The sequence below is a fragment of the Apis dorsata genome, unplaced genomic scaffold (assembly GCF_000469605.1).
Source record: "Apis dorsata unplaced genomic scaffold, Apis dorsata 1.3 scaffold_400, whole genome shotgun sequence".
In the NCBI taxonomy this organism is placed as follows: Eukaryota; Metazoa; Arthropoda; class Insecta; order Hymenoptera; family Apidae; genus Apis; species Apis dorsata.
This window is the reverse complement of record NW_006263658.1, coordinates 156895-169119: the sequence shown is the minus strand read 5'-3', so window position 1 is coordinate 169119 and position 12225 is coordinate 156895. Positions and strand designations below refer to the sequence as shown.

General features: G+C 27.3%; 1 protein-coding gene and 1 long non-coding RNA gene across 2 annotated transcripts in view; one reads left to right on the top strand and one right to left on the bottom strand.

The window, feature by feature from the left end:
* Positions 1–1791, bottom strand: part of LOC102672162 (protein glass-like) — a 7453-nt gene extending 5662 nt beyond the window's left edge. Inside the window, exons 1-2 of the mRNA XM_006619266.2 lie at positions 1634–1791; positions 250–580 (exon numbers count right to left, since the gene is read on the bottom strand). Of these exons, the coding sequence (XP_006619329.1) occupies positions 250–580; positions 1634–1697 (395 nt within the window). The 5' untranslated portion in view covers positions 1698–1791. The remainder of the gene's footprint in view (positions 1–249; positions 581–1633) is intronic.
* On the top strand, positions 257–4406 carry LOC102672542. The gene is made up of 3 exons (XR_004150986.1): positions 257–550; positions 1618–1836; positions 3648–4406. It is a non-coding gene; the product is annotated as an uncharacterized LOC102672542 (long non-coding RNA).
* The last annotated feature ends 7819 nt before the right edge of the window (positions 4407–12225 follow it).

Genomic DNA, 12225 nt, shown 5'->3' with positions numbered 1-12225 from the left:
TCATGTGATAATTACATATCACATATATATATATATATATATATATATATATATATATTTAAATGTAATATAATATATTTAAGTGGAAAAATTTAAATTTTAAAATAAAAATATCGAATTGTGAACTTACAAGATGTATGAAGTGAAGTTAATTTGATGCATTAAATGAAAACTCGAGTATACTTTATATAATTTTGAGAATGAAAATAGAGAGATTTTTTTTTTGAAAAAACATTTTCTGCGACTCACTTATAGGTTCCCGAGCATGGGCTGAAGAGACCAGGTGGTAAAGGATCCAAATCCAGCGGCGGCAATGGAAAACCAGCCATATCATCGACCCAGAAACTCGCTCCAAACTCACTAACCACTTGATTCTGTCCAGAATTTTGAATTTGTTGAGTTTGATCGCCACCAATGTCTTCTGCAGAGTTCTGCAAATCTTGTAAACGAAGAGTGCCCTGTAGAGCACCTAATGTTTCTTCGTTTTGATTATCTGTTAAGGTGTCTTCATTGGTTAGAACACCTAAAGATCCGGTACAGAGACCAGAAGGTATAGTGGCCTCGATACTTCCTACCGAACCTGCGAAGAATTATTCGAAAAAAAATGTTATATTAAATTAAATTTTAAGATTAAAAAAAAATATAATAATTTTCTTTTAAAGTAGATCACAATTACCTAATAAGCATTTTTATTAAAGTTAAAAAGAAAGAAATATAAATTTGTAAATCTTGAAATTTTCTTCTAAAAACTTTTTTTTCTAAAATTCAAAGTAATTGTTAATAATTTATTTAATATAATAAATATTATATTATTTTCATTATTATTTATATTATAGTATATTTATATATTACATAATAAATGAAATATAAGTGAAAAAACATAGAATTTTAAATTCTAAAATTATTATTTAAATGAATGAAAATGTTATGAAAATAAATATTTTAATATTTAAAAATTTACTTTAAAAATTTTACTTTAAAAATTTAAAGTAAAAATTAAAAGAAAAATAACTTTTTACTAAGAAAAATAATTGCTAATGTTTTAAATTTAAATGTTGTTAACTTGTTTTTTATATTTATAATAAAATAATAAAAAATTATTGTTAACTCTAATAGCTTTCATTTAAAAGAAATATATAAGAAAACAGACAAGAATATTACATAATACAATAATGAATAAATTAAAAGAGCGACAAATATATAAAATTATATCAATTCCGATATTAAACATGCAAATTTAAAAAATAAGAAAAGAAGATATTGAATAATAAAAATATATTGAAATATATAATATACATTGAAATAATCTAATAAAAATCAATAGATATCTTTATCAAAATATTTATCAATTTCAATTTTTATGATATGAATTTATGTTATATTAAAAAATTATTATAAAATTTGCGTAAAATCTGAAATGTAAGATAGAGATTCCATATACCTTCCATAAAAATAAGAACACAATATATAATGAAAAAAATAGGCTAACGATCATTTAGATCACTAAAATCATTTTATAATATTAAAATGTTTTTCTTTTTTAATAAATGATAATATAAATCTTTCATCTTAAGTCTTAAATCTCATACATAATAATTGGAATACTTTCTTTGTTAGAAATACTATGGCTCACCTGTGCCAAGGGTGTACGGCGATTCGGAGGTGTTCACCGTGTGGTGATTCTGCAGAAACTCCATCTCTGCGAAATTTCTGCTCGTAACCGCCCTTAGAGACAACCCCTTTCCCCGCCTCGATAAAATACGCGGACGGATTGCCTCCTCTCTGTAGAGATGTGGTCCAGCCCCTCTGGTCTCCCTAGCAACCGCACATTGCTCCGTGAGTATGACCGATTTTCTTTATCAATATTTTTCACGATATTTTTCACAACTATTTCTATCATTTCCTTGATTGCTCCTATATATGTATATCATGAAATATATATTTTTAATATTTTATTCTTTTTGAGATGATTTTCTTTTGTGTTATTGATACATACATAAAAATTGTGCATTTCTTATTTTCTCTAGTAATACTTTGTATATATTTATATATATTATATATTTTATATATTTTTCAGAACTTGAATGTTAAACAAGATTTGAAAAATTATAGGTGAGTAATATTTTTTTATTTTTTTTTTAAAGGAATCTAAAAGAAATCTAAAAATTTGCATTGCTACTCCTATGTTAGTTTTGTTAGTTATTTAATTAATGGAAATTAGTTATTTATTGAAAGAAAATAGAAAAACAGATGAGTAGTACTTTGAAAAAGTGATTTTTATTTCTTATTAGAGATTATTTTTGAAAAATATACTTATTATGTATTTTTAAAAATTGCAATGTAAATATAAATTCGTACTATTATTATTGAAACTTAATATTTTACATAAAATTGTTGAAATTTAATATAAAAAATGTTTATTTTTTATTTTTTATAAAAAATAAATTTTTAATTCTATATATACAGTATATATTTTTATTATTTTTACTTATTTTTTTTTTATATTATGTTATTAATAGGATAATTCTATAAGGGACTTTATAACGGTACGAACGAATATTATAGCCAATAGTTTTTCTCATTAAATCGAAATGCTGCAATATACAAATATATTATAATACGAATAAATAAAATATAAAATTTAAATATAATGTACATATTTATAATTATGCATACATATAAATACAGGATATTCGTGGAAGATACAAATGAATTATGCCAATTTTAAAGACTATAATAAACATAAAAATTGGTATAAAACAGCAACTTTATCTTCATTACACCGTTTTATTAACATTCAATGTATACATGTCAATGTATATTATAACGAAATTTTAGAACCATTAAACAATATAGAATAGGATATTTCATCGCTATAGTTATATCTATTTCAAGTATTCAACGATTTCTTTATTATTCTTAAGTATTTAGAGTTATCCAAGAAATATTAATATAACGTAGATCAATCATTGTTTGAAGAATAAGAATAAAATGATAAAAAAATCAGCGAATTTTATGAATGACTTTTTATGAATGGCTGAAAGGAAAATGCACGTGCATATGGACCGAACGTATAGAAGTACCTTTATGGCTTGGAAGACCTGCCGGTTTCCTCTAAAGGCTTCTGCAGAAAATCTGCCGGATATTTTCATTCATAGTCTGAAAACCATGTGCATCTTTCCACGTGATTCACTTCTCCATTTTCGACGATTTAAATAATCATCAATTACTTCAAAATTTACGTTTTGTCTGCTTTTTTTTTTCTCAATAAATGTCTCTACACTTTTTCATTTTGAAACTTTTACTTCCTTCTAATTATTTGGTGATGAACAAATAATTATAAGATATAACAAGTATATAATATTTGTTATGCAATATATATCTAAAATTTGAATATATTTTAATCTTAAACTTTTATATTTAACACAATCTATATCTAAATTATTGTTTTATATTTTTATTAATAAATATTTAACTTTGTAACATTTTTGCACCGTTTTTCTTAACAGTACTCTTTGTTCTTCTTTCTGTTTTTGTATAAACTTTTTATTTTTTTCTCAAACATTTTTGAAAATTCTTTTTCTTTTTAATTTCAATAAGTATATAAAACACGTTTTACCTACACTGTCTCACAATTAAATTTTCAGTCTGATTTTGAAGCACAAAGAAGACATAATCACACTTTGCACATTTTCTCTGTCATTAAACACACTTGGGTCATTAAGAAGAATTTAAAGAAAACAGATTAAATCACTAATGTAAGTTAACTTCTATCACACCAAATTTTGATTTTTAACTTGAACTAAGATATTCTTGAAATTTTTCCAACTTAGGTCAATCTTGAGGCAAGAAAAGGAAATTTTAAGGGATGGCACTGCCGTATGCTACTGTCATGCTGGCACGATGGCTTGTCAATGTGTCTTAGCTAACTAGAGATCTACCACCTACTATCACCCACTCTCACCCCTTACTCACTGACTACTGCTTCGACCCCACTCCACTACGGGCCGGCCTTTTCGTCGCTCTCTTTTTTCCTTCATCGTATTTGCCTTGTTCCACGCACATATCATCATCCTCCTCTTCCACATGTGCTTACCCCTACCTTAAATAACGTTAACCTTCCATGCTTCCACCGTAAGGTGTTTGCTAAAGAGATTTGCAAGATTTCAATTTTGCCTAAAATTGAATATGAATGCAACGATTTGCATTCGGTTATTTTGAGTGGCATGGAATAATATCGGAGCTGGTTAAAATTAATCTGATCAGAGTGATTTAATAGAGATTTAGAAAAGCGATGATAATACAAATTTTACATTGTAAATATTGCTATATGTAGATCAGTGAATAAATAAGTTAGCCTTTTCTTTAACTTTATATAATACTTTATATAATACCATATAACTAAAAATTATGAATTATTTTATATTTCACGTGTTATGGTATTCATTTAATTTATTTTACTTAAAATTTATTTCAGATGATCAATTTTATACACTAATCTGTTTATAGCAATTATAAATCCTTAAATTCTATATCATAATAAATAATATATAAATATATAAATATAGATTTATAAAATTTATTTTAATATAAGTATATATAGTTATAATATATTTATTGGAATATTTTACATAATTTATCAATGGCAATATTTTTTCTAGAATGATACAAAGACTAAACACGACTTTAATAGTAGTTTTCTAACGTTCGGAAGAATATTCATTAAAAATATGACGAAAAAATTAAAACTTGAAACATAGAGTTAAATCTATAATTAATTCTTAAAAGAAGAAATATATAAAGTCTATATAAAATCTTGATTAGATGCTTATCATCTATTTACAACATACTTAAATACTTATTATAAAAAATAAATCATATTAATTTCTTCACCGAAAAATCCCTGTGTCAAAAAATAAATCGACATATTCAAAACCAGTTAAAACAACAATCAACATTTATTTTGCCGAAAAATCATTGAAATATCAATATTTTTAATATCAATGAATCTAAAAAAACCAGTGGATCTAGAAACATCCATTCACCACAAGGATCAAAAGAAGAGAAAAACAAAATCATCCATTCAAAACATATCAAACTCCCCATCGTATCTATTACAATGTATAAAAGGATGCAGCATAGTTTGGAAAGAATGCCGATCAGGAGGACGCAAGAACGGTTTGAACGATATCCATGTCCACGGGCGTGTAAGACTCAAGACGTTCGAATACACGGGTTGGCCGTCGTCGATGCCGACGACATGAGATACTAATCGTTCATTCGGCGATCGGTGATCGGGGGCCTTCTTCGAGTCTGGTTCAGCGCTACACCGATATCCCCTGTTGCCAGGGCGGGACGGGGAAGTAGGATATTATTTTCTTCAGATACCATTACCACGCCGATCATGGTGGTCCTGCCTTGCAAACGAGTGGCCCCGATACCCTCGAGATCACTCGCTTGTAATGCCTTCCCTTTCGTGGATTATTGACCAGTGAACGGTGAGCCCGGCTGCGAAACACTCCAACGCTACCTATTCCACTTGCGACCCTCAACCACCCTTTTCGAACGCTCGCTCCTCGTCACTCCGTAACTGGAAATGGTTCTTGCCATTTGTTACGTTTCTTCTTGTGCTGGAATTTTTGGATGGCAAAGGGTAAGCTAGTTCTTCGTGTTGCGTGTAAGTACCGTTTTCCTATGGTTGCTAAAAAAAAAATCACGCAATATCATATTGCTCATTCAATTGCAAAAGATACGATTCTAGAGAAAAAGAATTTGTATATTTTGAATCGTTATAAGAATATAAAAGTTAAAAATTTAGAATCTTGGTTAAGAGGATTTGGGCAAAAATCCCTTGTTCAACGATATTTGTAAATTTTCAGTTATTTCATCGTTGTATCAAAATCGTTTCTCGAGTAGTATGATTTTATACGAAACGTGCCTATTTTTGTAATTGAATTGTATTAGAAATAATTATATAATACACTGTCTATTAAAAATAAATAATTAAAATAATTAAAAGTAAATAATCAATTCTGTATTAGGAGGATTTGAGCAGCGTATAATAATTAACTCGTATATAATGAATAACAAGTTAGATTTAGCAATAAATTAGACTAGTATGTTAATTTTATGTTTATCAATTTACAAATGTTTTTACTTTTATATAATTTTCTGATTGCTCTTTCTGTCGATATACATATTCATTATTCGTTATATACGATATATATATATACGATGATTCATGATATATTTTTTTTAAATTATTAATTGAGTCATTCAGAAATCCATCCAGAAATAAATTCCTAAATTTTAGATATGTTATGTATCAAGATATGTTTTTAAACATTGATGTAATTGATTAATATATAAATTTTCTGCACAGTTTAAATATTAATATTTTATAATTTCCGATTTTTCTTTTAGAATTTACATATATATGATACATACATATTCACATTATAATGATGAAATATTCGATTTTATTTTTATAAATAATATCTTCTTGATAAAAGAAAACAAGCGCGTAGAAAAATCAATATGATAAGATATCATAAATTTTTTTCAAATCATATCAAAAATCTTCGATTAAATTTTTATTTGATTTTTTTTGTTTCATCGTTCAATTTGAATTTTTTGTAATGATCCAAAATTTCTTTTATGCGTTCTGATGAGATTGTTACCCTATTCTTTCGGGAATCTCAACAGGTTTTACAAATTGAGATAGAATGAGTGTGAAACCTGTGGTTTAATCACACGAATACGTTTACGTTAATACAAATATTTGAACACTATAAATTCACGTAACTTGATAGCAATGCTAAGATCGAGTTTAAATATGAAGCCTTTTGGCGTTATTATTAAATTGTAATACACACCTTTTTTTTAAAAAAGTTTGTAAAAATTTTTCACCAATTATTTATATCATATCAAAATTATATTTTACATTGCATATTACAGATCGTCGAAAAATCGAAGAATCAATATTAGAAACGATCTTTATTTAATTTTAATCATTAAATTTATAATTTTATGGTTAAATTAAATACATTTCATCTCTGAACTTTTCTCAATATTGTAAATATAAAATTTACAATATGATTTTGAATGTAAAATAATTCTATCTATCTTTAATTCATTTCTATTCTAAATGTACCAAATGATTTACAGATAATAATATAGTGATAGTTATATATATAACTATTAATAACTATTATATATTAATAATATATAACTATTAATAATTATATAACTATTTAATTACGTGTATTTTTTTAAACGTTTAAAACAAAAAACAGCGACAATGATTTATGAAATGAATTTCTCCATAATGATATTTTTCTTTTCTCATAAGTTCTAAAAGAGGAATGATGGTGGAAGCGTCATTTCCGGAATGAAAAAAGTAGTGATCCGTTGGATGAGTAAGGCAGTCAAAATTTGAAAAAAATGCGAAATTTCTGATAGCTGGAAGTGTTGCCTCTCACGAGGGCAGGCGCATCCGACTATCGAATGTCTCGACATAATCGCGACCGTCAGGCCGGACACCTGACTACGTATAGTTCCGATGTGGACACAGGAAGAGGAAGTCGACCGCACGGTATGGCAGCGTTTTGCCGTCGACCGTGTGTCATCCACGTGAACCATCGAATATATCGAGGATCAAATTCGTATCGTTTTCGATAACTTTTTTTCTATTCTATATTAATATACTTAAAGAAATATTGAGAAAAAAGTGTATAGAATAGAATTTTCTTGCTCAAGAACTAAGTTTCTTGAGGGAAAACCGAATTTCCCCGAAGATTCACCATAAACTAATTAATAATTGTTAGCAATATTATTTTTTTGACAGTGTAATAAAATCACAAGGAAGTTTAAAATTCAAAACAAGCAATAATTATTATACAATAACTATTTTTTCACTAAGATTTTTGAAACATCAAAAAAAGAAAAAAAAAATAAACGAATCTCAGTTTTTCATATCCAATAACAAAATTTTATTAAGCATAATAAAATTTAACATATAAACTTTTTAAATCTATTCTTGATAGTTTAAAATAAAATTAGATTTTTTTCTCATAATTAAGTCGCGAACGAAAAAAAATTTTGTTTCATATTTTTTTTCATATTTTTCCATAAGGAATCAGTCATTCATATCTTATTCTACGTAACGTTCGATCATATCTTATACGTATATGAAACACAAGGGAAAAAATGTGTTATGTAATTAAAAATAAAAGAAAAAAATTAAAAAAAAAAAAGAAACAGGAGATTCAAGGAGAAAAGTGAAGAGGAGAAAGTGAGAACGAGGAAAAGGGGAGAGGATATAAGAAGGAGGAGAATAAAAGGGTCGCGTAGAAGAGCTCACAGTACGTCGAGTGCACACCCTGGGTATTGGCTTACACTTCCAACTGATTAGGCCCACGGTATTTACGCAGGACCCCGTAGAAAACCGGACCCCGCCCTCTCTCTTTCGATGGTAACGCACGATTCCACGGAATTGTAACGTTTCCAACGAGCTGCTTTCTTGCATCGCGACATTCTTCAACCATCAAAACTGGGGGAATTGATACTTGAATGAAGATGGTTAGTCATGATCAAAAGTTCAAATCAAAACTTAATATTTGAGGGATATTATTATATCGGTTAAATTGGAATAGATATTTTAAATTTGATATTTTGTGTTGTATAATTTATTATATGAGTTTTAGATAATTAATTTTATATATATATATATATATTGTATTTTTTTACTAAAGAGTAATATAGAGTAGATTAAATTATGGCTTTTATATTATGGCTAAGAATTATTATTTGTTTTTGAAGAGTTTATAATTTTTTTAAAACATAATTAATAAGTAATTTTATTATTCGTGCATTTATAATTAAGAAAATTATGAAAATTAATATAATTCTATATTTGAAATTTATTTTTTAAAAATATTTCTTTTTAAAATTTTCTAACATTTTATAAATATAATGTAAAATATATTTATTCCAATATTTATTATAATATGATCATAAAATAATTTTTCGCCTAATGAAAATACAATACAATTAAAAATAAAAAAATATAAATCAATTAATAACATAACAGGCATTAAAGTTACTGGTAATCTTCACCTGGTTAAAGGATACGCTCTTACAATTAAATCTACTACAAGTAAATATAATTAAATATAATATAATTAAATCCTCAATTATTTTCAACATCAATTTTCTTTAGATTGTTTTATCTTCTAAATTATACATATAAATATACATACATAAATAAAATTAAATTAAAACGAAACAATTCTTTCAACAAGCAACAAATATTATCAAAATCGAATAACTTAAATATTTCAAATTTAAGTTATGACAAAAATAATTGATAGCTAAAAAAGATACATAGTAACAAAATTTACCAAGCGTTCACGCTCAATTTCCCAATCTGAGATCGTCGATTCAAAGCGGAGATAAAATCTATGGCAATCAGAATTTTTTTCATCCCCTTTGAGGGTGCATCACGCCAAATCACACCTGTGTTTGCTCGCACCTGAAATCAAAGAGGCGATTACATTCTCGTGATCATTCTACCGGTGATGGCAAAAGAACCAAACATATATCTGCACATCCGTGTTGATCCACCATGTAGAGCGGGTTGCATCGATGATCATCATTTATTCGGTCCATATGCACAAATTCACTTCACTTAAATATTTTTAGCAAACATAGAAAGATACGTTAATTCTCGTTTTTTTTATTCTTTATTTGAGAAAACTTTACTGATTATTTACTAATTATAATATTTTTTAATTTTTGATTTGAAGATAATAATTTTTCCTTTTTAATTATAGTAAAATTATTTTACTAAAATTTTACAAAGACTCAATTGATAAATATTTTCCAATACATTCCATATGCCAAATATTTAAATATTTAAATAAAAAAACCAAAACTCAAATTACATACATTCCTAAATATAATTAATTACAATTCAATTAAAATTTTTTTATCATTAAAAATAACAATTCACGTTATTTTATTTTCACGTTATTCAATATATTCATGCATCAAAGTATATTTTTTAAACACTTGTAATTTCCGTTATCGCGATTAATAGTGTAGGTCAACACATTATCCGAAAACGTATTCCCTGCGATTTGAATGATTAATCCTCGTGATGAGATGACAGTAACGATATTGTTCGTGATCAAAAATTCCTCCCACTGATCCTATCTCCCTTCGCTAAAGTGATTGCGCATCGGATAATCTCCACAGTTAGGATAAACTCAGCTTTGAACGATCGAGATGTTACTAAATACGTCACGGTTACTTAATTACACTTGCGGTGAACCATCTCTTGCGGCTGGAACAACTTTCAAACACCGTATAATTGGAAGATGGCCGCCACCCACTATTTTCGAGAGTGATAAAAATTTTTCGTATCCATTGAAAAATTCGATAAAAAATGATAAATGGAATTTTTATAACGATGCACAAGTATCAATACGTAAATAATAATAAATAATTCCCTCATAATTTTTCGTGCAAAAAATCATGAGAAGTTATGAGGCATTCTGTTGTATAATTTAATTATGAACAAATAATTACAAATTCTAAAATTAAAAAATTCTCTTGTACAATTCGCGATAATTAAATTTCATAAATATGTTCCAGAGAATTTGAAACTTATTTAATTGAAAGTTAATTGTTGCGATAGCAGATCGGACATCGAATTAAAATAAATAGATTAAAAAATTTTTTTCTTAAAGATCGTCATTTACGCACGCAAGACTATAATGTAATCATGCCGATAGGCGATTTTCAAACATGGCCACCTCTCTGTCGCTATAAATCCCATCGGATGACAAGATAGCGATCGGATAGTGGCTTATTACGTTCTTTATTCGTGCAAAGATCTTGGCCGTATGTGGTGACGGTGGCGGCCGGCTGGCACGCGCCGCGTGTAATTCAATCGGCTATTTCGACGACGAGGAACATCCAAGGGTGGCCCTACTGGAAAGTGGACAAGGTTTTAATCCTCCGAGGAAACTGTTACGAACAGGGATCGGCTCATGCTCCTCTCGCTAATCATCCCGATGATTCTTATTTTCTTAGCCGGCTACTATGGGCAGATGCTAGGTCGCGGTCGCGTCCTCCTTCAACCCTTTCTTAAAATACGAAACTCGATACTAGTCGAAGATGTTTCGTGGCCAAATTACATCACGCGTAATGCGTGGTATCGACTAATAATCGTAAATACGTAGTCATCATTCTTTGAACAAACAGAGGAAGATGTGTGAATGATTTGAATGTGAAGTATTGCAGAAATTTTCTCGGATAGAGAAAAGTAGATAGATGATCGAGAATTGTGGATATATAAATACATATGACATATATATCAATATATCAAAATATAATATGTCATTTTCTTGATAAAATTCAGATTAAGAAGTTTAGATTTCAATGATATATCATTAGATGATATCATTAAATGAATGGTTTAGTTAGTTAATGATTCAGTTATTTAATTAAGATATTTATTTTAATTTATACTTTGTATTTTATATGATGAAAATCAGTAACGACTATCAATAAAAATATAGTTGAAATATTAAAAATGTTCTAAATAAAATTCATTATAAAAACATTTAAAGCAAAAATTAAAAAAAAAAAAAATAACAGAAAAAAAATGTAATGTTAAAAAAATAATAATGATAAGAGAAATTAGCATAAATTATATTATTGATTATATTAAGTAATTGCATAATAAGCACTGTTTCCAGATAAGCGATATCAAGAATAAAAGATAAATAATATTAATATATATAATATAATATATATAATATATAATCCATATTTTTATTATCATCATTTTATAATCCATTTTACTGATAGATATTGAATCTTTCTGAAGAAAACAACGAAGAAATGAAAATATAATCGTCAAACGTTTAACGAATATAAAATAGTCGAAGTAAAATCTTTTGAAATATCTGATATGATAAAAGCAGCATCTAATATGATAAAAAAAAACGCAAAAACATTTTATTTAATTCAATAATATAAGAACTATAAGAAAAAGAAAAAAGAAAAATAAAGAAAAAAATAAAGCCAATTTTCTCATATCCCTAGAAGATCGAGAAATAAGAAGAGACATATCTAATTGCGCCAGTATTCCGGAATTGCTTTAAAGCATTAACTCGAACGTTGCAGAGAGGTATACAACCCCCTAAGATGGCTGCT